This window comes from Lepidochelys kempii, chromosome 27, assembly GCF_965140285.1.
Source record: "Lepidochelys kempii isolate rLepKem1 chromosome 27, rLepKem1.hap1, whole genome shotgun sequence".
In the NCBI taxonomy this organism is placed as follows: Eukaryota; Metazoa; Chordata; order Testudines; family Cheloniidae; genus Lepidochelys; species Lepidochelys kempii.
Window position 1 is genome coordinate 17,769,742 of NC_136406.1, and position 27,942 is coordinate 17,797,683.

The window sequence follows — 27,942 nt, forward strand, 5'->3', positions numbered from 1 at the left end:
GGGCAGCTTGGTGCTGAGTCGTGTCCCCTCTGCCCCCAGGCACCCCGGAGTTCATGGCCCCCGAGATGTACGAGGAGAAGTATGACGAGGCGGTGGACGTGTACGCCTTCGGCATGTGCATGCTGGAGATGGCCACCTCGGAGTACCCCTACTCGGAGTGCCAGAACGCCGCCCAGATCTACCGCAAGGTCACCTCGGTGAGTGGCTGCGTGTGCGCCTTGATGCGGGGACCCCCCCGCCGGCACCGCACGGCCAGGGCTACTCCTGCCCCGCTGGAGCCACTCTAGGGGCCCGGGGAGCCCCCCTGGCAGCACCCTTCCCTTCACCGGAGCCACTCTGCGGTCCCGGGGATCCCTCTCCCCCCAGGAGCCACTCAACGCCAGCCTGGGCCTTAGCTAAGACACTTCCCCCTTCCTGAGGCTGCTCTGGGAGCAGCTCCATGCCCAGACACTTGGGTAGCCATGAGCCACTGCTGAGCTCTTGGGTCCCTTGTCCATCCCCTTGGCTGGGGACAGAACGGGGAGCCTGGGTGCCCTTGCAGGCTGGTCCCATTCCCCTGGAGCTGTGCCTCCCAGCTGCCCCTGTCCTGCTCCCCAGGTTTTTGTCTGGTGGAGGCCACGTGGTGGTCCACGTGCAGCTCCCAGGCGTGCCAGGGCCTGGGAGCAACAGCACCAGTGTTAATGGAGCGGAACCAGGAAGCTGTTGGTGAACCTGCTCCGATCTGCTGCCCTGGGCCAGCCTGCAGCCTTTACGACCCTGAGCCAGCCAGATCCAGCGCGGGGCCGGTTTGCTCCATGACCTCCCGTCCCCCAGAACTGCTCTGCCCCCTCGCTCAGGGCAGGGAGGGGCATGGCTCGGGAAGCTGGTTCTGCACTGGGCTCTGCCTGGCCCATGAGGGACTGGTGCTGGGTGGTTCCACTCACTCTGAGCCACTGGCTCTCGCCTGCCTGAATAGGGGTCTCCGTCCCCGGGGTGGGGGGTGTTTCCTCAGGGCCCCTCCCTGTGGGGTCCCTTCCACGCTCAACTTGCGGGTACTGGGAGCTGGGTCCCAGGAGCCAGAGGGCAGCCCCAGATCTCTCTCGCTCGCTCGCAGGGCCAGTCTTGCCTCAGTCCGGCCCCCGGCACGTTCAGGGACGTCTGCTGCCAGAGCTAAAGCACAGAGGGTGTCTCAGCGGCTCGGGCACAGCCTGGCCTGGGACCTGCCTGACGGTTGGGGTGTCTCCCTGCAGGGCATGAAACCCAACAGCTTCTACAAGGTGAAGGTGCCAGAGCTGAAGGAAATCATAGAGGGCTGCATCCGCATGAACAAGGCCGAGAGGTGGGCGCGGCAGGCCGCAGGGCTTGGGGGTCCTTTGAGATCAGGTGGGGTGGGGCAGGGCTCGGGGGGCCCCTGGGGTTGCGGGGGCAAGGCTGAGGGGTTGGAGGTCTCTGGGGTGGAGGGAGCTGGCTGGGTTGGGCTGGCGGCCCGGGTTCCAGATGAGCTAAGGTGCCCCGGTGCGGTTCGGTCCGTGCTGGGCGCTGCCCCTTGGCGCCAGTTATGCTGGGTGGGGTGCTGTTGGTTTGCAGGGAGCCGAGTTGCGCGGGGCTGGGTGGGGTCCCTGTGCCAGGTGGCCCTTTCCCGTACCGGGTTCCCCGTCTGGGCAGCGTCCCCCTGGGGTGCCCAGGCTGCGCCAAGCCCTGCTGACTCTGGCCTGTCCGCCAGGTACACCATCCAGGACCTGCTGGAGCACTCCTTCTTCCAGGAGGACACGGGTGTGCACGTAGAGCTGGCCGAGGAGGACGACGGCGTAAAGTCCGGCCTCAAGCTCTGGCTGCGCATGGACGACACCAAGAAGCTGCATGGCAAGTACAAAGACAACAACGCCATCGAGTTCCTCTTCGAGCTGCACAAGGACGTGGCCGAGGAGGTGGCCCAGGAGATGGTAAGTGCCCACGTGGGGAGGGGGAGCAGCCCTGACCCCACCTTGGACAGGGAGACAATGATCTGCCCCGCAACTCTCCACGTACCCACGGGGGAGCCGCTCACCGCTGGGATCTGTGCTGCTGTCCAGGGCTTTTCCTTCCCTGTCTGTAGTGGGCGCTGCTCCTTGTGCAGGGGGCAGTGGCCATTCCGGGGCAGCAACCATCTTACCCTCTGCCTGGGCTGCCCCCGGCGCAACTGAGCCCCACCCCCTTCGTCCCCCCTGCCCTTGGTGCCCTGACCTCGCCTGTGCCTGGCTCACTGCCTCCCTGGGTGCCCAGATTGCTCTGCCAGGCTGTGCCAGGGCAGGGGCTGACCTGCCCCCCACCCCCACTGCAGGTGACCCTGGGCTTTGTGTGCGAGGCGGACTACAAGCTGGTGGCCAAGGCGGTGCGGGACCGCGTGGTCGCCATCAAGCGCAAGCGGGAGAAGGTGAAGCGGGCGCAGGATGAGCTGCTGCGCCAGGAGCAGGAGAAGCAGCCGGGCATCCTGCCCCTGCTGGAGGAGCTGAAGTGCCCCCCGGTGCCTACCACCCCCCAGCCCTCGCCGCCCACGCCTGGCTCCGGGGACTCTGTCTTTGGGGGCACCTTCCCCCCGGAGCCCGAGGAGCCCGAGGCAGATCAGCATCAGCACTTCTTGTATCGGCACACCAGCTACTCGTCCACCACCTGTACGTAGACCTGGGCGGGCACCCTCGTGCGGGGCGGGGGAGGGGTCTGGCTGGCATTGGCCGGGGGGGGCATGGCTGGCATTGGCCTGCGTCTCCCTGGGGCGCAGCTCCCAGCCTCCTGGTGGTATCTGCGGCTGGCATTGCTGGGAGCCTGGAACCTGGCGCCCTGGCAGTGATTGCTCCTGTTTCTCTCCCGTTCTCCGGGAAGGGGGGCGAGAAACGGCAGCTCCCAGGGGGGAGTGCAAGAGCTGTTGTGGGGAGTTTGCCTTGGCTCCCCGCCATGAACAGCTGGGAGCCAGGGATTGCCGGCTGGGTTGGGCTGGATTTGGTGGGATGGGCACCTGGGCTGGCCACTCACCCTGCTCTCTGCTTCCCAGCTGACTGCGAGACGGATGGGTACCTGAGCTCCTCTGGGTTCGTGGACTCCCCAGACCTGTCCCACTGCCACTCTGGCACCTTCTCCACCGGGGACCCCTTCAGCCCACCAGCTGTCCAGTCAGAGAGCTGCTTCCCCGTGGTGAGTGGGGCCTCGCGCGGCCATAGGGGCACCTGGAGCTCCCCTCTGGGGGGCTGCTGGGGATGCCTTGATGCCCCCTCACTCTGGCTTCTGCCCTGCAGAGCATCGCGGTGAGCTCGCCTACGGAGCGCCTGCCGTCTGCCCCGGCCAGCGAGTTCTCTTCCCCAGTGGACAGGTACGTCTGGGCCCTGCTCTGTCAGCAGGGCGGTGGCAGAGTGGCCATGGCCCCAGCCTTAGTGGGAGGAGTTGTCCCCCCCCGCCCCCCGGGAGGTGGTGGCTGGAAGGGGCTGGGACTGGCCACTGAGATGGGGATTCGGGGTGAGTTACGGGGCGGCTTGGGCTGGGGCAGGGGGAGCTTGGGGCATGATGGGCGCAGGTGGGGTCGGGCCTTAGTAACTCTTGCCCCTGTGTTGTGGTGCTACCTGGCGCTGGGGCTGCCCCCCAGCTACGCGTCTGACGTGGCGTCCGGCCTGAGCGACGGCTGCGACGGGCTCTCGGCCGGCGAGCGGAACGCCAAGCTGCCGGCCAAGCGGGCCGCGGGGAAGCTGCTGCGGCGCCGAGCCAGGTCAAGGCTCCGCATCACCAACGTAAGCGCCACCAGGCGCCTGCCTGTGTCCACGGGCCCCGAGGGGGCGGAAATGCGCTGTGAATGGGGAGTGTGGGGTGGGCGCTGTCGGGGGGAGGTCAGGGTGGCATGCCTGGGGAATAGCTGCTCCTGGGCCCATCTCCCCGGTTCCAAGCGGGTCCCGGCCCCGGCTGGGCACTCGGGGTCCCGCTCGCCTGCCCATGTGGATGTGCAGTTCACAGGGAAGGACGCGGGGGGCAGAAGCGCCGACCGGCTCCTCACGTTTCCATTGCGGGGGCAAAAGGGCCCCCCCCAAACCCGCGGGGCTCGCACAGGCCTGGGACAGCAAGCACTGCCCCCCCCCCCGGTGTGTTACCTGGCTCCCGGCGGGGCAGGGTGGCATGGGGGGGGTCTCCGCAGCTGCCTGAGAGCTGCCCCTGCCCTGCAGATCTCGGACAAGAGCGACCGGGTGGTGGAATGCCAGCTGCAGACCTACAACAACAAGATGGTGACCTTCAAGTTCGACCTGGACGGGGACAACCCGGAGGAGATTGCGGCTGTCATGGTGAGTGTGGGGCCCGGCTGGGCTAGGCAGGGTTTGGGGGGCCCGCGCCCAGCACTGACCCGCCTGCTCGGCCCCGCAGGTAACTAACGAGTTCATCCTCCAGTCGGAGCAGGACAGCTTCATCCATCGAATCCGGGACATCATCCAACGCGTGGAGACCCTGCTGCGCAAGGACGGGCAAGGTGCTGCCAGGGCAGATGGCAGCCCGCAGCCCGAGAGCCTGTCGCCCTCTGCCGCCATCAACGGCCTCCCGGTGAGTGCCCCTCCCTGGCCCCTGTGAGCGCCCCCCGTCCCCTAGTGAGCAGCCCCCTCCCCCCTGCCTCCTGGTGAGTGCCCCTCCTTGGCCCCGGGGAGCAGACCCCTGTCCCCCCACCCCCCTGTGAGCGTGCCCGTTGAACACCTCCCCTCACTCTCCAGCTGCCCAGTGAGCAGCCCTCCCGGCGAGCGCTCCGCCCCCGTCCGTGTTCTAGCTTCCCGGGCTCTGCCGGGGGGTCCCAGTGTGTGGGGCGCGTGCAGGCAAGAGCTTGCCGCAGCCCCAGCCTGGCCCATCACAGGCCCTATCTCTTGTTGGCAGGCGCAGCTGCAGCTACAGGATCTCTCGCGCTCCATCTCGTCCTCGTCCTCGCTCAGCGGTATGTGCCTGCCACCCCCTGCCTCCCTCCAATGGGGTGCCCCTTCCCTGGGCCTGCGACACCCCCTCCCTGGGGGGCTGGGCCACCCTGTGCTGCCCGCTGGCTTGTGATGGAAGCATGTCCGCCTTGAAAGGGCGGTTCCTGTGGCCAGTGGGTGCCCGGGCAGTGGTAGCCAGGTGGCATTGCCCTATGCAGGGAGAGGCCTGTGCCACCCCCTGGCCAGCAGCTGCACAAGTTGGCCCCAGTGGGGGGAGGGCTGCTGCTGCTCGGGAGCATCGGGGCTGCACGGTGCCAGGACTGATGCCCTGCCTCTGCCTCTGTCCCAGACCTGGGCTGCAGCAGCCCTGGCCAGTCGGAGCCGTCTCCGGTCCAGCCCTCGCTCAGCGGCTCCCCCTTCGAAAACGACCTCTTCAGCCTCGCAGGCACCCCGCCAGGGACCCAGCCACTTGGGCTGCAGCCTCTGCTCCCAGCAGAATCGCCAGGTACTGGCTCGGACCCCGGCCTCCCCACCTTCCCCGGGCCCGGCCATGGCCCCACTCGGCCGGAGAGGCTCCTGGCGCCCAGCCGAGCTGGTGGCTGGGCAGGGCTGGAACGCCCAGGCTGCGCCCCACCAAGGGAGCAGCCAGCGACAGGGGGAGTGAGAGGGAGCAAGCGGGTGTTGGAGCAGGGATATGGGGACCCTAGATGGGAGGGAAGGGGAAGCACCCAGCCATGGAGGGGGGACATGGTTAACCCTTCCCCCCCGCCACATGCTCACCCCTTTCTCCCTCACAGGTTCCCCCAGTGCAGCTGCGTGGAGTTGGCCCTCCTTCTTAACGGCGCCCGGCCTGGCCCCGTACCAGCTGCCAACATCCCAGTCTTTCTCACAGACTGCCGTGCCCGGGCCCCAGGCTGTGGGCTCCCTGCTGCCCACCACACCACCCAGGGGAGGCCTGGGCCCCCTGAGCCCCCCCAGGAACAGCACCGCACCCACTGCGCTCCCCTGGTCTCCTGCCACCTCCCCCTTGTTCTCGCTGGCTGAAATGGTCTCCCTGGCAATGATGAGCATGGCCCAGACGCTGCTGCCGTCCATCTCCTTGGCTGTGTCCCCGCCGGGTGGGCCCCTGGCCTCTGCACCGATCCCTCGCCCATCGGCGCTGTACCTGGGGCCGGCGCACTTCACCTCCCCTGGCCCCGCAGGCCTGGTGGAGCCAGCACCACGCTGCAGTGGGACCCAGGAGCCCACCAGCTCCCATGTCACAGGGGGCTGGGGGCCAGCTCTTGCCCCTCAGGGCCTGGAAAGAAGCGGCACCAGGGAGAGTCCGCTGTCATCGGTGAGAGCTCCTGCTGTGGACAGCGGCTCGGTAAGCACCCCCCAGAAGGGCCATGGGCACTGCAGCATGAGGTGGGTCAAATAGCTGCCAGAAGGGGCTAGGCTGGGAAGGCCCCAAGACCGTGGGGGGTACAGCCAGGACATGCCCCCTGGGGAGCCCCTGAGTGGCATGAGACCCTGGCTCTTGGTGTAGGGCTGGTGGGAAGGGACCGGCTGCAGGCCATGCCCTCTGCTGCAGCAGAGCTGGCAGAAGGGCCCCAGGGGGCAGGTCCTGCTGGGACTAGTTAGAGCAGCCCTGGGGCTGGTGTTACTCTGGGGGATGAGCCGCTGCCCCTGGGCTGGGGCAGCGCTGCTGGCTCGGAGCGAGGCCTGGAGCAGCCTGTTAATCCAGAGGCTTGGGCCTGAGCCAAGGAGCCGCAGCTCAATCTCTGGCCCATCTGCTGCTGGGGATTAGGTGGCCCTGGATGCTGCTGTGGACCAGGACCCTGCATGGGGGCGGCTTGGTGCTCCCTGGCCTGGCTCACCGGCTTCTCTCCTAGGTATCGCCCTGCTCCCTGAAACCCAGCAGCCACCTGATCGTCTCAGAGTCGCCCGCCCCCGGCACGGTCAAGGCCCGGCTGTCCCCCATCAACGAAGGTAAAGGCCTGTGCCAAGCAGGGTTCAGGGTGGCAGCTGCTGGTTGAGCTGTGATGCCAGCCCTGGGTGGGGACAGGGCTGGCATCGCAGAGTGTCTGGTGCCAGTTCTCCCACCAGTGCAAGGAGAGCCACGCCCGGCGCTCAGACCTGCCCTGGCCCACCCTGAGCCGGCTCCCTGCTAACCTGCCCTTCCCCTTTCGTTCCCAGAGGCCAAGCCCCAGATTCTGGGCCGGTTCCAGGTGACCACATCCAAGGACCCAGCCAACAGCCCCCTGGGGCAGCCGAGCCAGAGTGACCGTGAGCAGAGCGGCCCGGAGCCCTGGGAGGGGGTGGCTGGCACCTCCTCCCAGCCCTCAGTGCCCAGCTCCTCCGCCCTGGAGGGCAGCACGAGCTCCGACTCAGACTCTGTCCCCGACACCCCGGTGCAGGACCCGGACGAGCTGCTGGCCGAGGAGGGGACGCCGGTGGTGCTGGCGGACAGCGACCAGGAGGGGCCCGCGGAGGGTGGTGCCGAGAGCCCTCAGCAGGCCGTGGTGAGCCCGGTGTGGATGAGCTACGCCCGCAGCATGTCCTACCTGAGCAGCGACGACACGGAGAGCGAGGACGAGGAGATCTGGGAGGAGCTGCAGAGCCTGCGCCAGAAGTGAGTGGGGGACCGGGGCTAGGCCTTACCCATGGCTCCCGCGACTGGCACGTGCTGCACTGCCGGGGGGGAGTGGGAGCAAGCTGAGCCTGCTGCAAGCGCCTCTGGCTCCAGGGAGGGGGCAGGCTCGTCCCCTCTGCCCCAGCAGGGCAGCTCTCAAGGGGGCTCCAGGCCAGTGCTGGGGAGCTGTCACCCCAAGTCCTGCCCGGGGTGGAGTAAGGCAGCTTCCTGCCAGTCTCCTCCCTGTGGGCAGCGGGGCTAGAAACAGGCATCTGCCCCCTGCCCTGCTCTGCCTGACAGCCCTGCTGTCCCCAGGCACCTCTCGGAAGTGCAGACACTGCAGGCTGTGCAGAAGAGGGAGATCGAGGAGCTGTACTTCCGGATGGGGAAGCAGGCCCCCCCGGGCATCGTCTCCCCGGCCGCCATGCTCTCCAGCCGCCAGAGACGCCTCTCCAAGGGCAGCTTCAACCCGTCCCGGCGCAACAGCCTCCAGCGCCTGGAGCTCTCACAGCCCACAGGTACCCGGCCCGCTGCTCCCTGCTGGCCCCTGGCCCCCGCTTGCTCCCTGCTGGCAGCCCCCCCCGCTCTCCTCGCTCTCTCTGCCCGGGGCCCCTCTGCCTCTGCGCTGTGGGGAGCTCTCTGGGGGCCACACCCTGGGCTGCATGGAGGACCCTCAGGTCTCCGCCCTGGGGGAGGTGGCATTAACCTGTGTGTTGCCTGCTGGGGGAGACATCCCCCCACGCCAGGCTGTGCAGCGGGCACCTGGGGGGCTGCTCCGTGGGGGGAGGCAGTGGCCCCCGGCCCCTCACCCCGTCTGACTCCCAGCAGGGATCATGCGCAGGAACTCGCTGAGCGGCAGCAGTACCGGCTCACAGGAGCAGCGGCCGAGCAGAGGGGTGTCGTTCGCCGGAGACCTCAGCCGAATGGTGAGAGCAGGGGGCTGCTGGGGGCCTCCTGGGCCGTAGGGTCCCGTCCCACCGAGCCCCAGGCTGGCACCTCTCCGTGGGACACGCTCCCTCTGGCACAGAAGGGGTTGTGTTGGAGCATGTGCTCTGGTGTCCCCGCACGCCCCAAAGCGACATGGCCCGGGCGCCCCTCTGTGGAGGGGCACGGGGCTCTGAGCCCCCGAGAGCACGCACAGGTGGCTGCTGCCCGTAGGCCCCTCAGGGTGAGTTCCCCTTGCTGGGAGTCAGCGCCCCCTTCTCCTCTCTCTGCAGTGACCAGCCTGCCAGGACTGATTTTCATGGACTACCTCAGCCACGCGCCAGCTGCCATGGAGGGGTGGCGAGAGGCCCTGTTGTGAGCTGACCAGGCAGCGCCCTGCCCCACAGGCTCCTCCGTGTGTGGAGACAACGCTGGCACTGTGGGGCAGGGGTGGCGGCGGCTGCTGCTGCTGGGAATGGAGACGCCTCCTGCCCTTGTGTGCCCCTCCCAGCTTTGTCCCAGCGGAGCAGGGCACTGGGCACATGGTGTCGGCTGTGGGCGCCCGGAGCGTGGCCAGCAGAGACTCCTGGCTTTGTCCCACAGCCCCGGGGAGGATCTGCCCTGCCCGCACTGGGCCCCACGTGCCTGTGTGAAGTCTGATGGTGGCAGCACTAGGGTCCCAGCCAGCCCGGTTCACGCACCCCCAGGTTTGGGGGCTGGGAAGGAGACTGAGTGGGGTAGGACCCGTGACGGGGTAACTCCCCATCACCGAGCCATGGGGAGCCTTGCTGTAGAGCGCCCCCTCGTGGTGTCAGCTGAGACATGCTTCCTGCTGAGCTAAGTCCCAGCCCTTCGCTGAACCCCTCTCCCCGTTCAGCTCCTTGCTCTTCAGGTGCGCTTCCAGAATCCTTCAGGGACAGCACCAGAGCCACCCCCACTCTCAGGGCAAGTGCCACTGTGTGGGCCACCATGGACGCAGGCCCAGGCTGCCTGGGGCATGGCTGGTCTTGCCTCTCCCTGGACTCATGCCCTGGATGGATAGCACTTGGTCCTAGTCCCTGGACACCCTGGGCTAGGCCCCTGGGCTCATGTTTGCCAAAGGCAGGGCCTAGGTTGTAGGAAATGCATGTGCAGACACCATCCCTCCCCTTTATGGCAACTCACCTTTGTGCTTTACTCCTGTCAGGAGCCACCGCCCCACTGCAGTGAGAGGGGTGCTGCCCCCTGCACAGGGGCTGCGTTCTCAGTGCCTCTTTGCCCCAGAACCATAAACGAGCAGCAGCAGGCCAAGTGCATTTACACCCTCGTGCCAAGCCATTCTCCTGGGCAACGGGCATCAGGCTTGTATGTGCAGCAGGGAGCCTCAGAGCTCGGCTTCCGCTGTGGCCCCATGGCTGCAGCGGGAAGCCCTGCCTCTCCATAGGACACAGACTGACCTTGTTGTAAAAGGCTTTTTAGAGACTGTACAGTGGTTGTGAATAAAACAGATCAAATGGCGATCGCTGTCTGCATGGTGCTTGGGGCAGGGGTGTGATTACAGCAGCTGGAGCATCTTGTAACCAAATCAGTTCTTCCTGTAGGATGGATGTGGGTGGGAGGTTTTTCTCAAACTGAGGAAAAACCCTGCTGGGTCCATGGCGGGGTGGGAGTGGGAAGGTGGCCAGTAGGTAATATACCTGCTCTCCCGGCTGTCCACCTGTAAATTCAGGACATAGTACAATGAGCTGGAAAATCTCATTTTCCTGCCCCCCCAACCCACTTTTACTTTTAAGCCTCTTAAGTAAATGTGGGCTGCATGGAACAGTCCCTGAGGCACAGAGCTGGCCTCCTGCCACCACCTCAATAATCAACTTGGAAGCACATTTTCCAGTGGCCTTTATTGGAACATGAAAAAGGCAAAGATAACTGCAGGCACTGGAGCTGCTCCCCTGGGCTCAGGTCTGCTCTTCACGGGGGCAAAGGACCGAGTGTTTCCCCTGCAAGCTGGGCCAGGGGCATTAAGAGCTACCCTTTCCCTAGGAGCCTTTTCTGGCAGTGAGGAGTGTGGTTTGTACCCCTTTTCCCAAGGGCAGCACACCACCTTTGTATCTAATTCAGTGGGCCCTGGAGGCAGCATACAGGCACCTTCCCCCCCGATTACTTCACTAACAGGGTTTTTCCTCTCCCTGGAGTATCTGAGCAGGCGCACAGGAATCATTAGCTGAAGGTCACACAGGCAGCTCACCACAAAGTTGGTTTTATTCATATCCTCAAAGTTGCATCACCTTTTAAGGAATGAGTCACTGACTTCCAGGTCTAGTGCCCACTTCTCCAAGGCCCAGTAAGGTCAATGCCTCAAGCACACTGACCTGTGGCAATGACTGCAGAACAGGGCCCATGGCTTGGGCAATCCAGTGCTTCCCCCATGGGGCCGGGTCCTGGCCCCAATGCAGATTGAACTAAGATTGTTGCTCAGCCAGAGGTTAAGCACAATTCACTCCAGGGAACTCTGCAGCCATGTGCGACCTCCACAATGCACTTAGAAAGGCAGGAGCAAGTACTGTCCCTGCAGGACTTAATCTCTCCCCCAGAGGCCAGCAGGCACATTTCCATGTATCAGCCTCCCCCATGGCTCTACTCTTCCCCCCAACCCCCCACTTCACCAGGGGCTCTTCACAGCCTGGGGCAGAATTACTCCAGTGCTACATCCTCCTCTGCCTGCAGGTGGTAAACAGGGTGTGGCACTCCCAGGCCAGGTACCTCCCCATGCTTAGTCTCAGCACCAGGAAACAAGGAATTCATGATGCAGCCCTATTCAGCCCAAGAATCATAGAATATCAGAGTTGGAAGGGACCTCTGGAGGTCATCTAGTCCAACCCCCTGCCCAGAGCAGGACCCATCCCCAACTAAATCATCCCAGCCAGGGCTTTGTCAAGCCTGACCTTAAAAACTTCTAAGGAAGGAGATTCCACCCCCTCCCTAGGTAACACATTCCAGTGTTTCACCACCCTCCTAGTGAAAAAGTTTTTCCTAATATCCAACCTAAATCTCCCCCACTGCAACTTGAGACCATTACTCCTTGTCCTGTCATCTGCTATCACTGAGAACAGTCTAGATCCATCCTCTTTGGAACCCCCTTTCAAGTAGTTGAAAGCAGCTATCAAATCCCCCCTCATTCTTCTCTTCTGCAGACTAAACAATCCCAGTTCCCTCAGCCTCTCCTCATAAGTCATGTGTTCCAGGCCCCTAATCATTTTTGTTGCCCTCCGCTGGACTCTCTCCAATTTCTCCACATCCTTCTTGTAGTGTGGGGCCCAAAACTGGACACAGTACTCCAGATGAGGCCTCACCAGTGTCGAATAGAGGGGAACGATCACGTCCCTCGATCTGCTGGCAATGCCCCAATTTATACATCCCAAAATGCCATTGGCCGCCTTGGCAACAAGTGCATGCTGCTGACACCGGCAGTGCCGTTGCAGCCAACAAACGTGGTCCTAGACACTTCCTATTTTACCACCTTTCCCCATTTGCTCTTAAATAGCTACAAAGTGCACCAGGGGCTGCTAGGCCAGGCCTCAGAGACCCCATTTAAGCTCCCACCTGTGTATTTCCACCAACAAGAAGATATTACAGGGATGACAGGTTTCAGAGTAACAGCCGTGTTAGTCTATATTCGCAAAAAGAAAAGGAGTACTTGTGGCACCTTAGAGACTAACCAATTTATTTGAGCATGAGCTTTCGTGAGCTACAGCTCACTTCATCAGATGGTGCACCAACCCCCATCCCAAGTGCCCCCCAGCAGGCCCCACTTGGGGAGGCCCAGGGCTAGCATTTCACAAACCCACTCTGGTGAATCATTTAGACAGGTTTATTGAGGCCTTGGCCCACCTGCTGCAGGGGGTGACTAGCAGAGGAGCACGTCAGGGAAGAAACCTGGTGCTGCTGCACCACAATCTGCAACTGCAGCCTGAAGGTTTAACTGGCGTTGGCAGGAGCCTGGTCCGCACAGGGGAGGGAACCCCTCTCCCCCACACACTGCAAGGACCCCCCCCCACCAGAGGGAGCACCAGGCACGTCAAAGGCAGATGCAACCCAGGAGGGGTCAGGCTGCGGCGGGTCCCTGGCACATGCGTCAGTTCCAGCTGGGTCCATCCCAAGTGGGGAGCAGCCCCGGCCGGCTCAGGGTCTCAGTTCACCGGGGTCTTGGCAGCCTGGGCCCGGGCAGCCTCGACCTCCTGCTCCAGCTCGTCCAGGAATCGCTCCTGGGAGATCTTGTAGAAGGTGTAACCATCTGGGGAGGGGCCGCTCAGGAAAACATGGAGGGGGGGGAAATCAAAGAGACACCGCCAGAAAGCCCCCCCCCCCCGGCCCTTCCCTGCTCCATGGGGCTGCTCCCCCCCTGGAGTTCCCCCTCCTCCAGGCGTTCCCCTCCGCCCCCCTCCCTCCCCCGGGGGGGGCACACGCTGCTCCCACCCATCCCCCCTCCCCGGGGGGGGGGACACACGCTGCCCCCACCCATCCCCCCTCCCCGGGGGGGGGGGACACACGCTGCCCCCACCCATCCCCCCTCCCCGGGGGTCCTCCCAACCCCCCCTCCCCCTCCGGGGGGGGGACACACGCTGCCCCCACCCATCCCCCCTCCCCGGGGGGGACGACACACGCTGCTCCCACCCTCCCTCGGGGGGGGCACACGCTGCTCGGGGGGGCCGCGCCCCCCGCCCGGCCGGCCGGATACAGATGCCCAGCACCACCGCGCCGATGCCCAGCCCCGTCAGCAGGTTGCGGCCCCGGAGCCGCCGCTGCAGGGCCCGCTGGCGCAGCGCCCCCTCCGCGCGCTGCACGACGCGCCGCGGCTCCGGCTCCGGCTCCGGCTCCGTCCGCTGCGCGCCCCCGCCCGGCTCCCGCGGCGCCGCCATCTTCCCCGCCGAGCCGCGCCCCCCGCTCGCCCGCCTGACTGACTGACTGACTGAGCGGCACGTCACATCCGCTGCGGGCGCGCGCGCGGCCGTCGGCGTGAGGCGCGTGCCGCCACGTTCGATGAGGGCGCGAGAGCGGCCGAGGTCCGGACCTGTGGCCAATCACCGCCAGGGGCCCAAGTGCGCCCGCCCGATTGGTTACGCGGCCCACGTGACAGCGAGCGCCACGGCGGCGTCTCTTGTGATTGGGGGCGGGGTCAGCGGCTTCAGGGGCTCCTGGCGAGTTTTTAGGCGGGAAGAAGTGACTCACTGGGGCGCCTCGAGCGACCGCCACGTGACCCGACGCAACGGGCAACGGCGTCGTGTGATTGGCTGAGAGGCGGCAGGCGAGGCAGCGAGGCGAGGCGAGGCGAGGCGATGAGGAGGGAGGGAAAAAATGCCCCCGAGCAGGCGAGGCTGCCGCGGCCTCCAGCTCCCACCGTCGGCCTGGGCCCCCCCGACACCTCCCTTCCCACGCCCCCCAGCCCTGCCCAGGCCCAGGCCTGGGCCGCAGGTTCCCCACCTCGCCGCGGCCTTGCACCCGCCCTGGGGGTCGCGGAGGCTCTTGGGAGAGGCCCCGGCTGCCAGGCTGCGGCCTGGGGGAGCCGGCACGGAGCCGCCAGCTGGCTGCCAGGCCGGGCCCTCTCCGGCTCCAGCCTCCTCCGGGGGGACAGGCCACCCTGCCTCCGCCTTGCACCCGCGTGCCCTTGGCGCCCCTGGGGCCGCAGCTCGGTCCTTTTGCCGTCCGCGGCGCCCCAAGCGGCACGAGGGGTGGACGGCGGTCACGGGTGCCCCAGCGCCCCGGGGTCGGGGCGTCGCTGGCCGTTCTGCCAAGGAAGCACCAGGCTGGTTGAAATCCCGTTCTCCGGCCCGCCGCTGTGACGGCCCCCGCCGCACTGACCCAAGGGCGCACGGGGACACGTGTGGACTGTCACTAACTCCGGCACGATTCCGGTCACACGCAGGGCACACATCCAGACTGAGGAGGTGCAGTTTCTCCGTAGCAAAGTTCCTGATTATACCGCCGCCTTATTCCAGGCACTGCCTGGTGCCCTTGCTAATAATTACCGTAGTGGGCACGGCTGCAGTGCTATCCAAATAACGCTGTTATTATTTTATTGTTTGAGAACTGGCCAGAAGTGCTGAGATGAGCTCCGAGGCACAGGCAGTGTCTAGGTTTCGCACCCCGGAGCCAGTCTTTGGAGTTGTTGCTCCTGAGATCATTGAAGATACTTTAATCTGTTTAGCTACAGAAAATGAACAATATCTGAATGAGCTGTCGGATCAGGCAGGATGCTTCAAAGAGACCCAGATAGTGGGTGAGAGACGCAGATCTTTGTCAACCTGTGTATGTTTGTGTGTCTGTGTCCACATGCCGTGAATGCCTGGTTTGTGCATTTGTACACACCGTGTGCTTACAAATCCTTATCCTTCAATGAATATTTTGTAATATTCTACAGAGCACAGTGCAGATCTGTGTTAAATTTACTCTGCTCTAAAGGTTTAGGGTGTGTGTCTGAGATTATGGAAATCAGTACATAGGACTGATTCTCACCTTGTTTTACACTGGAACAGGAGTTTCTGACTCATTTGGTATGAAGGGCCAAATTACATAAGGTATTTTACAGATTATGAAACTACCTTTACAGCATCCTATAAAGAAGGAGCAGAAGGTTCAAAACTAGAGATAAAAGTAAAATACAAATTAATTATGCTGCTGAGCCTCTGCTGCCAGACTGCAGGTGCACCAAGGTGTTTTCTGCGTGCATGTGGTTCATTCTTGAACTTTAAGGCTCCCAGAATACAAGGATTACTAATGTTTTTATATGAAAACTAAGCTGGCTGTAGGCTGGTATTTGCTGTATACTTATGTAGTTATACACCACAGTAGGAAAATTTCTTTATGATCAGCAATAATGTAATCTACAGGGAAATTCATGAATTTACAAAACTATTAGTAAATATACAGACATGAGGGGTTGTAGCAGCTGCTACAAGTGTGAGAACTCTTTAGAGTGGGGTTTCTAAGGTAACCAACATGTCAATTAAAAACATGAATTTGAGCTAACATCTTGTGAGCAAAGTTAGAAACAAATGTTTAAAAAGCATAAAAGCAAATGTGGGATTAAATCAGAAAGTATGAAAATGAGAGAGTTCCTGGTGATATATTCTTGGCTGCACCTTTTACCCCAAATAAAAACATTTGTATGGTATTTGTTCTTGTACACTCCCATCCAAAAATGCTCTGTCCATTCAGGCAGTGACATTAAAGGGGACCTGAGTATGGTGACTGTTGTGTGGGCCAGCAGTGGTTTGGTCTTGCTATGATGGCAGTCTCTGTTGCCTGTAATGAATGGTAACAAGTCAAATGAGGTCTAGTTAATTCCTGGTTTTAGCTAGAGGATGCTGCTTTATTAGCTTAGGTGCCACAAGTACTCCTTTTCTTTTTGCTTTACTAGTAACATCCTCTGTATAAACTCGCATTAGTGGCCTCTCTACAAAGGCTGACTCAGTTATCATGTCTGATTCCTTATCGTCTTGCTTAGTTACTTTTACTTTTTGATAAAGTGTGTCCATCTTATCCATCAGTTCTAGTGATGACTGTTAATTGCACTTTTTTGCAGAATTTGTATTTCTTTTGTGTGAAAAATGGTTCCTGGACCAATCTGCACGATATCAAGCAGTTGAAATATTTGAAAGGTAACTTCCCAAGCAAAGACAACATGCAATTCTTATACGTGTAGTAGTTGTACTGTATGTACTCTGCACTGCTCGGGCAGAAGATATGGAGTATCTTTATATCTGCAGCTTTGCCTTTCCTGTCATTTAATTACAAGTATAATTGGTATGTATATTGAGAGTAAAGTATTCTGAATGCATGTAGAAGGTATTTTTCCTTTTGTTAGCAAAACACAACTTTTCTGAGAGCTGATCTTTACATAAGAATGGTCCTGCTGGGCAACCCCAATAGTCTGTCTAGCCCAATACCCTGTCTCTGACAGTGGCCAATGCCAGATGGTTCAGAGGGAATGAACAGAACAGGGAAATGTTGAATGATCCTTCCCTGTCGTCCAGTTCCAGCTTCTGTCAGTTGGAGGTTTAGGGACACCCAGAGCATGGGGTTGTGTCCCTGACCATCTTGGCAAATGATGAACCTATCCTCTATGAACTTACAAATCCTTTTTTGAACCCAGTTATACTTTTGGCCTTCACAGTATCCCCTGGCAACAAATTCCACAGGTTGACTGTGCATTGTGTGACGAAGTACTTCCTTTTGTTTGTTTTAAACCTGCTGCGTATTAATTTAATCAGGTGACCCCAGTTCTTGTGTTATGTGAAGGGGTAAACAGCACTTCCCTATTCACTTTCTCCACAACATTCATGATTTTTATAGACCTCTGTTGTATCTGTATTCTTCTCTTTTCTAAGCTGAACAGACCCGGTCATTTTAATCTCACTTTGTATGGAAGATGTTTCATACCACTAATTATTTTTGTTGCCCTTTTCTGTTCCTTTTCCAATTCTAATATAGCTTCTTTGAGATGAGGTGACCAGAACTGCATGTAATATTCAAGGTGTGGGTGTACCATGGATTTATATAGTACCATTATATTTACTGTCTTCTTATCTATCCTTTTCCTAATGGTTCCTAACATAGTTAGCTTTTTTGTCTTGCAGGTTTATGATTAAGCATGTAGAAGAGAGCTATAACTCTACCGCAGAGTCAAGGATAAACAATGAACAAGGAGAGGGCAACATCTGGGGCACTTTGAAAGCACAGATGTGTGACACATTTGTGCTGCGGCTTGTGTCTTGCATTCAGCTTGCAAGCAAACTTTCTTTTCACTACAATGTGAGCAAATTAACCACTTTCTTACACTAGATTTTTAGCAGTACAGTATACTCTTACTTACTTAGATTTTGATCTTATCTAAACTCTGAACCAAAGGAGTTACTGTTTCAAAGGACAGCAGTGACTATGTAATCCAGGATAATTTTGGCATGGGAAATCTAGATCCTCTTGCACTGGGGCACAGTAACTGTTATGCCTCTGGAAATTGTACACTGCACCTTCACAATGAAAGAAGTTAACACAATTTTATTATTTAGAGTAACCATGACCTGTACCATTTGGTTCTTAAGTACACCACGATATCAAAACCCAGCATTGTTAATGGAGGGAGTCGCCAGATGATGCCGTTACATAGCTTTACAAGTTCATTTTTTTAGTATGTGTGATGCCCTATTCAGTCTGAAGAAATGCTGTGTTGTTAGTATTGTGATGTATTTTCTTTTTGAGGAAAATATTGCAAGCAAGAGTTTTCTCTCTGCCTTAATCTCTCTAATTAGAGTCGGCCCTTGGGACAAATATACTTCCTGGGAAGTGGGCAATGGTGTTAGGGCTGAGATTGCAGGGGGAGGGCTTTGCCTGTCTGCCATGTGTAACCACTTCTGTTCCAGGACATGTGTATATTGTGTAAATAAAAAAAGTTAAACTGATAAAATACCTAAACTCAGCATCCCTGATTTCTGCTCCAATGGGGCACAGCCCTGCAAAACCCCAAGATGTGCTACTACCTGGCAAAGGGTAATAGTTTCAGCTTGCATTTTCCATTTTTAGCTTAGAAGGCAAGTTAAACACAAATTCTATTAGTTCTCAACTCAAAAAGAAACTATTAACAGCATACCATCATGCAGGTTAACTTCTGAGAGCTTGAGAGAACACATCTTACAGCAGCAGTTTTAGTTTTAAAAATAACCCATCACTGTTTTTTCCAGATAATTAACAATAACACAGTTCTGAAATTTCTACAGTCCTTAGACTATTCATACACAAAACAGAACTTGGTGGAGTCAGAACTTGCCATTCTGAAGGCTCTACGCTTCCAGATCAATGTGCCAACTCCTTTTGCCTATGTTGAGTTGCTTCTGGAGGTGTTAGGTAAGAGTATTAATAAAAGGGAACTGTGTAGAAATTAAAAAAGACTAAATACAGTTACCACTAGACTCTGAAACAATCTCAGATTTAATCGTTTGTAAAATCTGGTAAAATCAAGCATGAAGTGACAGAGAGAAACTTGCCAGTGTGGTGGTTATTAATGGAAAGCCCAAAGCTTCAAAGTGTTCTTCCTACTCTGGGGTGTTTCCTAGGGTGAGTCCTGGGCCTCATTTTACCTGTCAAATGATAGAAATCTGCACAAGAGCCTTCTACCATTGACTGACACAAGCAAGAAACTTTACACATCACAGAGTGAGGAGCCCAGCAGTTAGCATCCAAGAAGAAATACATCTGGGCAACTGGTCTTCTGGCTGTTTGGCAAGATGTTGTTATAAGATTAATATTATTAAAAGCAGTTCTATAAGGCCACAATTTTTCCAAAGTGAATTGTGATTTTTGGGTGTCGTACTTGAGACCCTTCAAAGGGGCCTGATTGATGGAATTTGCTGAGCGAAGTCAGACCCTTTTATGAAGTCTCAAGTTTTGGGTGCCTCACCTTAAAGTGGTCACTACTGAAAATCTTAGCCATAAGCAACTCAGTACACAAGACTGCCTTGGTCATAATGGCTAATATTTTTCATAATCTAGTTTTCTGGATCATAAAATATATAGCTGACCATGTGTAATCTCCACTTTAGGACATAATGGCTGCTTACTTCCTATGAAACAGTTGCATAAGATGTGCATGCACCTATTGGATTTAACTTATCTCATGCGGAACATCATCTATGATACTTTACTGAAAATATCTATTGAGAATTCAACACCAAGTGAACTCCAGATGTAAGTACCACCTATGCCCTAGGACACATTTGAAGTAATAATGATTTTATGCTCAGAGGGGAGGGAAAAAGCATGTGAGGGTCACATATTCTTGTGCATTTACCATCTATCTGCTGCAGTTTCATAGTTTGACACATTATGACGCAGCAGATACAGATTAGAGAAAGTGCTTAGTATACTGAGAAAATATGAGTCACAGTTATTTGCAATACAACTCAACAGACCATTCTTTGTGAACTAAGAATCTGGGACTGAGGTTTCTGGATTTAAGTTGCTAATTCTATTAAATGTCAAGAAGTATACAGTGTGTCCATACATGACTTCCTTTCCATAGTAAGTGGTATTTGGGAATAATCGGTTCTAAGTATGACTAACTTAATTTGCCAAGTTTTGATCCCAGCTCTGACAGTGACTGTTTGTCATCCTGGGTGCACTGCATCTTTCTCCATCTGCAGAACAGTGATATTTACCTGCCTTTTAGGCTGGCATTGATCAATAAGTGTTTTCAAAAGAGCTTTGAAGACAAAGTACTACAGAAGTGCCAACTACAATAAGAGTTATTAGCATACTCCTCAAAACTAATACCAGTTTTTCTAGCCTTTTACAGTTTGTGGTCTCAGTTTTTCCACATGCTTATAAAAGTCAAAATGCTTCAGCAACATTGCTGTAGAATAGGCAGACTGGGAGGATCTCTCTTATCTTTAAGAAAATGCAGCCAAACAAATAAGTAGTGGGAGAGTGGACTTTCAGTTGAAGATATTAGTATCAGCCTGAAGTGGCTTTTAAAAGTGTTAATTTGTATGTGTGTTTTGTAGATTAAAATGCTACTAAAATTGTTTACCTCCAAATACACAATATCAATGCTACAACACTCAGCTGTTGAAATACAGAACAGTTTCAGTTTAAAGCAGCTATTACTACTGTTTTAATTATACAGAGCAAAATTTTTGTCAGTAAAGGAAGATTTCATGCTCTTGGCAGTTGGAGTCATCAGCACAAGCGCTTTCATACTAAATCCTGAATACTGGAATCAGGTACTGCTAGACAAGAAATACACAGTGCAGTTCTTAGGCTTACATGAACTAAAAACGTTTTGCATCTTTTACTGTTTACACAGTACAGGGAGACAGGTGTGTTGCACTGGGAGTATAATAAAGGTGGAGTCCTTTAATATATTAATACTGCAGGGCAAGGGGAGGTTGGGAATTTAACATGTGTGTCTCGTTACTTTTCAAACCTATTCTGAGAAGCCTGCAGCTTTCTTACTCTGAGTCCTAGAACATGCTGTATCCAAAGGCTTCCATTGACAGAAGGGGTGGGGGGAGAGAAGTAATCCCATAAGGCACCAATCTCCCCCCAAACAGCCAGCCTGTGTTTTATAATATAAAAGAGAGGTCCTATTTAAAAGACGTTAGTTGCTTTAAAAAAATAAATTCTTCCCCTTTAAGGGAGAAAGCTTCCACTACCAGGATCCTCAATTGGCAATTGCAGAGGGCTAGTGTTTTTTTTATTTGTATTCCCATAGCAGCTAGATAGCACAGTATTAGAGCCCTAGGGTAGATTATAATTAAGTTTTTGCTTTCCTTTACATATACTCAAAGATTTAAGATCTAGAACTACTGCTCTGTTGCCCAAAATAAGGAAGAATTTTTTTTTTAAGGTTGTGGAACATTTAAATTGCATCACTGGCATTACCACACAAAGCATTTTAGAGTTTTCATATGCAATACTGAAGCACAGTGTTGGCACCACTAATCCAAAGAAGAACAAAGGAACTAGATCTTCAGAGAACTATGTTGTACCTCCTACAAAATAAACTTGGCTTTTCTATTGCAACCTTTGCTACGTATCAGTGTCCCCAAAGCCACGTTCCACCCACTAACTTTTTGTAATAGATGCAGGTGGTTTTGACTTGTAACTCATGTAGGATGAACTTTTGTTTAGTTGTTATGTAGCAGCTGTCAAATATGGCATTTAAAATTGTTAAAAGTGGCCTTTGCAAACTATCCCCTATACTCAATCTGAAGTAGTGACATGGGGAGTAAAATGCTGCGATTGTGAAGTGTTTTGCTTTCGGGAAAATGGTTATAGAAATGGCAGCGATAAGTCTACAAACTGTTCTACTGTGTACAAGTGCTACAAGCTGGGCAAGGCTTTCTTCACACAGTTGCTGTTGTGCAGAAGCAGTGACTGTCTTGAACAGTTTACAATATCAAGATTGTTCCTTCCGCCTCCCAGATCTAGTTACCCCCACAGCCCAAAAAGAAAGTCAGGTAGGTAGTCTGCCAGTGTTGACAGGGGAGGGAAATGCAAGTCAAATCAAGCAGCACCTGTTTTGAAAGCTTGATTTAACTCTCACTTGGATGGAAAGCTATTCAGGATCTACATCCCAGTACACAGGATGCCATGCTATAGTTACAGTCTATGGGGAATGGAAGCACTCCATTTGTCCAGAATACAAGTATTTTATTACAGTGTTATTCAGTGCACCTTTGTGCAGTAACAGGCTGCAGGAAATATTCGTTACAAATAGTTAAATAGCTGGCAATGTTTTAAACAATATCAAACCCCCATAAAGTTCAATGGCACCAAGTGCTCATCAGTTCTGATTTAAAGAGAAGATAACTAAGTTTCAAGCATTAGTCACCATTTAGGGTGATCAGGCAGAGCTTCCATAGGCTTTGCCCCCAACACAGTTCTCACTGTGTCACTAATATTTCATTTTTCTTACTGCATTCTCTGTTAAATTGTAATGAGTTACATCGGATCCTACTGGTGCTGTACAGCAAGTTTCTGACTTGTCTATAAAACTCTCAGACACTTGCGAACTAGCTATTTCATAAAGAGCTGAATTATATTCTGTTCTGCTCAACAGTACATTTTACATATTGTTTTTCTATGCACTACTTATCAAATGAAATTTTAAAGTGTCTTGTGGATTTTTGGTATTGTAAACATGTTGTACTGGTTAATATTAAGTGACAATTTATAACATTCTCAAGAAAAAAAAGCAGATACTCTCTAGCCCTCAGGACAAGTTCTTCACACACACAGCCATGCACACACTCAGTCATTTGTTATAAAATTGGGATGAAACCCAGGCAAGACCCCATTTCAGATTAGTTAACATGAATTTGAGTGCTTTTGTCCATTGCTCTTCAGAGTTAAACTGTGTTTTAATAGAGTAAGAGCCACCACTGCCACCTGTATCTTCGATCTTGCCTTTCTCCACATCCATTCTGTATCATATAAAAAGAGGTTTATTAACACATTTACATTTCAACATAAATCGTCACCTCTGATAAACAGCTAACGCTGTGTAATCTCTTCTGTGTCACTTCATTTAAGTTAGCTTCATTCCACTGATTATGAAGCAGTTATTTCCAGTAGTTGGGTTTGACATTTGAAGTGTCCAAGTACTGTATTTTCAGACCCTTTAATCTCAGGATTATGAATCTTACATAAGTGCTGAATATTTTGTCTAAGACATGGTCTGATCCCCTATATTAACAAAGGTAAAAATCAGCTTCTAAAAAAACTATGCAGTGGCCTTTCATTGCTGAGGAACTAGCTTTAAATCCCATTTAAAAGGGATTTAAAAAGGGACAGAGCCCAGGAAATGGTTCTGTGCTGCTCTCCCCTCAAGCACAGAACCATCAGATGATTTGGCTGAAAATAAGATAGGCCTGGAATAGCACAGAATGCTGTGGGTCAGGATGCAGTGGCACTGGTAGAGCTGCATGGGCTAACATGCACTATGTTACAGAAGCACTTCAGATAGTGACATTTACCTGTAAGGCAAACAAAAGCGAGTTTCGCCTTTCTCCACCTCCTCTTTGAATTGCTGCACGCAGTCCAGGAATGCCACCATCGCATGATCAAATTTATTGTCCCAAAAGAACCTTAAACCCCCAGAACAATACAAGGGCAACTCCTGAAAGAGAGAAGGTAGTTCTAGGCAGCCGAGAGACTCCAGTTTAGAAACACTCACCACAGGCGCAGGAGATGGCCCTAGGGATTCCTCTACCTTCAAGAGCCAAGCCACACTGTGTTCCATTCATCCCAGCCACCATTCACCACCTGGACAGGACTCTTGAGCCCATTGACACACCTCAACTGGCCAGAAGAATGGCTTTTAAATAAAACAGGGCACCTCCTCCGCTTCTTTGCACGCCCATCCCCTAGGGGAGCACGAAGCATAATACGTAGTCCTGCCTTGAGTGCAGGGGACTGGACTAGATGACCTCGAGGTCCCTTCCAGCTCTATGATTATTAGAGGTAAGGCAGTTACAGCAGCAATTGTATTAAGCCTCAGTAACAGCCGTGTTAGTCTGTATTCGCAAAAAGAAAAGGAGTGCTCAAATAAATTGGTTAGTCTCTAAGGTGCCACAAGTACTCCTTTTCTTTTTGTATTAAGCCTGTAATAAGAGCTAATCGTGAATGGCAGGATTTAAATTTTCTGCTCACTCACATTAGTAGGAATAGAGGGAATTTAACTTTCCAGGCAGATTACTTTTGGATTTTCTTACCTTCGATTTGTCTGTGAGGGACTCTAAATATGAATGGTTTCCATAGGGAACGAGACGGTATCTGAAAGAAAAGGCAGGTAAGTCTGTGAGTGCCTTTTCCCATGGCACAATAGCCAGTACGAGGTGTATAAAGTATTGCTCTTACCTTTGAAATTTCAGGCCCATCTTGTTAGCAAGGGCATGAAGCAGTAGCACAGTCTGCCCCCAAGCTGCATTGATCTCATTCCATTCTACAGGGACGCTGGGGAGGCGGCCAAGTCTGAAGTTATTAATTGTGCCAAACTGCCCACTGTGCCTGTGTTAAGAGGAAAAGCTGTAAGAAAGCTCTTTGGGGCAGGGTTTGTCTCTATGGTACCTAGCACAACAAGGCCCTAATCCCCATTGCTGCTGTAATGCAACGTAACCCTGCAAGCCATCAAGTCTCTTTAAGGAGCTCTAAGACAATGGAGCAGCTTATATTATCTTTGTAAAGTTCAGGATTCAACATGGCAAGTGCAAAAGCACAAGCAGAGCTGTTCAGTTATGGCTCAGCACTGGGCTCCACCTGGTCCCAGGTTTGATAGTCTATAGATAGCACCTGCCAGCTGCTCTCATGTTTGCAAATCTCCCCACACAGCCTGGGTAGAGCATGTTTCCTTTCCTGCCCTTTCAGCTGTCACCATGAGGAGATCCGATTGCCTGCTCTCAGCTAAGAAGTAGATTTCAGCCCTGGGTTGCACCTAAGTTGCCAAAAACCAGGTTGCTATCTTGGCAATGATGCTGTAATGCAGATTCATGAAAGCTGGTGCTTCAGCAGCTCTGCCCCTCTAGCTCAGAGCCTATGTTACCAGATATGGAAAGTTGCATTGAACACATTGGTTTTCTTCAGTTTATCCAACTGGATCTGGGCATAGCGCATCTGGTTATCAACACTTTTCAGTTCGTCGTCCAGCTCCAGTTGCTGCCTCTTGAATTCACTGTACTCCTTCTGATACCTTCAAACAGCAACAATGAGAAAGCTACCAACAGCACAGGACAGCAAGAGACCAACTCCTACATGCACCACTACCCCAGACAGACCCTCTCTATGGAGAGAGACCTAAGTCACTCTCATCAAGGTACCAGATCCACAGCTTTGTAATAGAGGAAGCCACTTGTACCCAGTCACAATTCTAATTGTGGGTCATTAGAAGTACAGTACATGTTTACTCACAACCCAGTCTGATACACCCACTTGTCCATATTTGTCACTACTGGCATGAAATAGACTTTGGCTAAGACTCACTGTGCTTCCTCCTGATCCAGTCTCTCTGCTTCTGTCCTGACTTTCTCAAAGTTTTCTGCTACCATCTTGCGGTTCTTCTCTACTTCCTCCAGCTCCTGGATCAATCTCTCCTCTTCCAAAGCAAGTTCTTTCAGTTCCATCTGCAGCTTCTCCTTATCATCCTCATTCATTTGTTCCAAGATCTCCAGACATCGTCTACAGGAGACAGTAGGTGGTTACAAAAGGATACTTAAGGCAATTCTCAAAGGATGAGATTTGGAGAATTGCCAAATGCTTAGTTCAGGAACTTCTTTATATCTATATTCTTTCCCTGCTTTTCAGACTAAGGCTACTGGAAGTGATGATGGAGTGCTCCAACTGTTCAATAATAAATCACTTACTTGTAGTTCTGGCATTCATTCTCTGTGATATTGAGTTGTGTGTCTAACTGGTCTAGAAGGGTATCTGTGCATTCCTCACACAGAGGATGGTCCACATCTGTTTGTCCTGACATAATGTCAAAAAGGTCACCAGTAACCTAGAGAAAGAGTTCACTCTTAGTATAGAAAATTTAGAATCAGCTCCAGGTTCTGCTCGATATTAAATGAAAAAACAAGTGTTAAATGGACAAACATGTGCCCCCTAAGAGAACAGCAAGGTGCCATTTTTCACAGCCCAAGCTTGATAAACTGAACAGATTTTAAGCTTGTTTACCTTTATTCTACGCAAATATTTGAAGGCCAGAAATACGAGTTACAACTCCAACTCGCAAACTGCCCCAAAGAACTTACACTACATTCAAGAGAATATCTAGTTTGTCAGCATGAGACTTGCCTTCAGTCTTCTGCTTAGATTTTCCATGGTGCCCCCATCAGAAGCCTCTCCAATCAGAGTAAAACTGTTGGCACTTTCTGTTGACATCATTCTTGAAGAGAAAGGGATTTTGTTGTTGTGAACTGATGAAGAATGTCAAAACATCACTGAATTTCTCTCACTGGAATACTATGTCCCAAAGCTTCCTCACTGAGACCCCTCCACTGTGCCTTTAATTCTGATGTCTTGTGCAGTCCTTTCCCTTTTGATTTTCATCTGTACACTGAATTTACATAAAGGTCAGTGGGAGACTTACAGTCTTAGGTGGCAGTGCACAGGTATTAGTTCTGTGCCACCCCTTAGCTGGTAAATAATGTCCCAAGAACAACACAAATGCAGGAGTAAGAGCTGCTACAAAGGGGGTGGGGTGGGAATAGCAAGGTCCTGAATGGAATGGATTAAAAAAGGTTTTGGGACCCTACTGGATCCAGCAAATACCCCAAGTGCCCAAGGAAACTGAGGATCTCAGCATAAGCCTAGGTGAGGTTCACCACAGCAAGGGAGAATCTGTACTTAATGCATGATTTCTGTGGTCAACCACCCACACCCAAAACATGCAAGTTACACTTATCCTTCCCTATATAGGAGTTCTTTGGGCTTTCATATACTACAGTGGAGTGCATGATAAATAAAGAATGAGTAAGATTTATTCTGAAATGAAGCCAGCAGCCACAATGTCTTCCATAATGGCAGCTCTTATATAGATAGATCCATGTAGAATCATGAGACCCCCACAATGTTTCAGAAAATTTACTGCAAACACAAGCGATACCTGGCTGGAGGAATGAATCTCCTGGATACACCATCCTGACGGTTTTCTGCGAAGGCTTCCTGAAAATTAAGGCAATACACCATCAGTCAATCAAATGCCACTCATGACATAAAAGAGTAGAATCAGCTTCCTTTTGGGTTCTCTCGCAAAAGGAGGGTTATCATCCTCACTGGACAAATTAATTGATGCTCAGGCTAACCTGTAACCTCCAAGAGACAAACTAGCTTTATCACAGGACCTTGGGTAAAGGAACGAAGAGATATTCAATCCGAGCCTTTTACCTCTGTTACGTTGGTCTCTTCTTCATGAAGGTCTCCTGGTTTTGCTGGAGCTGTGGTAAGTAACGGAGCTGAACAAAGAACAACAATGACAAGAGGACTGAAGAAATTGTGCATGATAAGCAATGAAACGATTTCACAGAGCTGCAGGTTTCTGAACGCAACACGGGCTGTACAGTCAAGGTCCCACCTGTGGGCATCCCAGCCATCTTCTTCCAAGGAGAGCTGGGTGTTGACCCCTCCCCGGCTGCCACCCAGACAGCCCCTCTCCGGTCATTCCTCAACCCACCCTCAACCCACCCCCAGGGCGTGCCAGGTCGACAGGAACCTTCCTAACCGCCTGGTCAGTGGCGTGCTGCGAAAACAGGGGTATAGCTCAGTGGTAGAGCATCTGACTGCAGATCAAGAGGTCCCTGGTTCAAATCCGGGTGCCCCCTGGAAAGATTTCAGGGGGAGGGATAGCTCAGTGGTTTGAGCATTGGCCTGCTAAACGCAGGGTTGTGAGTTCAATCCTCGAGGGGGCCATTTAGGGATCTGGGGCAAAAATGGGGGGGCTTGGACTAGATGAGTCCTGAGGTCCCTTCCCACCCTGAGATTCTAGGAAAACAACGCGCTTACCAGGCCCGCCGCGCTCTCTACTCACCCGCTCTCCTCCCGCCCCGGGCGCTGCCCCCGGTACCTGTCAGCTCCTGGATGGTGACCCGGTCGAGGATCTTGAAGGACGTGTCCAGCTTGAGCGGCTGGCTGCAGCGCTGGCACACGAAGCTGACCTGCATGGTGCATGCCGATGACTTGGAGCCCTCCATGCCCGCGCGCTCCCCCCGCCTCCGAGCGCGGAAACGGGCCCACGCGCCGGGGCCCACGCGCCGCCCGCGTCACCGCCGGGCCGCCCCGCGCAGGCAGGACGTGACGCCATCGGCCCGCCGGCAAGTCGTGTCCCCGACTCCATTTCGCGGCCTGCAGCGCCCCCTAGCGGGAAGGGGGACTAATGGGGGCCGCGGGGTGACGGCATCGGGGCAGGGGAGCAGGCTGGGGAAACCAGCAGCATGGCGGGGGGAGAGCCAGCAGGGGCGGGGGCAGTGGGCGGGGGGAGAGCCAGCAGGGGAG

General features: G+C 54.3%; 4 protein-coding genes and 1 non-coding gene across 11 annotated transcripts in view; 3 read left to right on the top strand and 2 right to left on the bottom strand.

The window, feature by feature from the left end:
• WNK4 (WNK lysine deficient protein kinase 4) overlaps positions 1-9,921 on the top strand; it is a 26,308-nt gene extending 16,387 nt beyond the window's left edge. The window contains exons 4-20 of one of the 5 annotated variants that reach the window (XM_073326051.2): positions 40-197; positions 1,230-1,318; positions 1,703-1,922; positions 2,300-2,630; positions 3,008-3,147; positions 3,249-3,322; positions 3,593-3,734; positions 4,161-4,277; positions 4,357-4,530; positions 4,852-4,909; positions 5,236-5,391; positions 5,684-6,252; positions 6,761-6,857; positions 7,065-7,500; positions 7,816-8,018; positions 8,326-8,426; positions 8,718-8,809. In XM_073326051.2, the coding sequence (XP_073182152.1) occupies positions 40-197; positions 1,230-1,318; positions 1,703-1,922; positions 2,300-2,630; positions 3,008-3,147; positions 3,249-3,322; positions 3,593-3,734; positions 4,161-4,277; positions 4,357-4,530; positions 4,852-4,909; positions 5,236-5,391; positions 5,684-6,252; positions 6,761-6,857; positions 7,065-7,500; positions 7,816-8,018; positions 8,326-8,426; positions 8,718-8,720 (3,068 nt within the window). In that variant the 3' untranslated portion in view covers positions 8,721-8,809. Of the gene's footprint in view, positions 1-39; positions 198-1,229; positions 1,319-1,702; positions 1,923-2,299; positions 2,631-3,007; positions 3,148-3,248; positions 3,323-3,592; positions 3,735-4,160; positions 4,278-4,356; positions 4,531-4,851; positions 4,910-5,235; positions 5,392-5,683; positions 6,253-6,760; positions 6,858-7,064; positions 7,501-7,815; positions 8,019-8,325; positions 8,427-8,717 lie in introns of all 5 variants that reach the window. The other 4 variants (XM_073326047.2, XM_073326049.2, XM_073326048.2 and 1 more) reach the window with 4 other exon arrangements.
• Positions 9,922-12,107: 2,186 nt separating this feature from the next.
• COA3 (cytochrome c oxidase assembly factor 3) lies at positions 12,108-13,368 on the bottom strand. The gene is made up of 2 exons (XM_073326055.2): positions 13,139-13,368; positions 12,108-12,694 (listed from the first exon to the last, which is right to left on the bottom strand). Exons 1-2 carry the CDS (start codon positions 13,317-13,319, stop codon positions 12,591-12,593), a joined length of 285 nt encoding a protein of 94 aa, XP_073182156.1. The 5' UTR covers positions 13,320-13,368; the 3' UTR covers positions 12,108-12,590.
• A 74-nt stretch (positions 13,369-13,442) lies between these two features.
• Positions 13,443-21,439, top strand: CNTD1 (cyclin N-terminal domain containing 1). Its single transcript, XM_073326056.2, has 7 exons — positions 13,443-14,677; positions 15,983-16,058; positions 17,037-17,211; positions 18,138-18,300; positions 18,996-19,140; positions 20,078-20,174; positions 20,801-21,439. The coding sequence occupies exons 1-7, from the start codon at positions 14,506-14,508 to the stop codon at positions 20,954-20,956; spliced, it is 984 nt and encodes a 327-aa protein (XP_073182157.1). The 5' UTR covers positions 13,443-14,505; the 3' UTR covers positions 20,957-21,439.
• A 146-nt stretch (positions 21,440-21,585) lies between these two features.
• On the bottom strand, positions 21,586-27,898 carry BECN1 (beclin 1). Of its 3 annotated transcripts, none has more exons than XM_073326052.2 (11): positions 27,479-27,898; positions 26,839-26,906; positions 26,558-26,616; positions 25,747-25,837; positions 25,314-25,450; positions 24,934-25,128; positions 24,497-24,643; positions 23,815-23,964; positions 23,670-23,730; positions 22,932-23,074; positions 21,586-22,379 (listed from the first exon to the last, which is right to left on the bottom strand). In XM_073326052.2, exons 1-11 carry the CDS (start codon positions 27,639-27,641, stop codon positions 22,211-22,213), a joined length of 1,383 nt encoding a protein of 460 aa, XP_073182153.1. In that variant the 5' UTR covers positions 27,642-27,898; the 3' UTR covers positions 21,586-22,210. The 3 variants fall into 3 exon arrangements, with proteins under 3 accessions (XP_073182153.1, XP_073182154.1, XP_073182155.1); XM_073326053.2 differs by having other exon boundaries at positions 27,515-27,895; XM_073326054.2 differs by lacking the exon at positions 24,497-24,643.
• On the top strand, positions 27,201-27,272 carry TRNAC-GCA (transfer RNA cysteine (anticodon GCA)). The gene has a single exon. It is a non-coding gene; the product is annotated as a tRNA-Cys (tRNA).
• Positions 27,899-27,942: the final 44 nt, after the last annotated feature.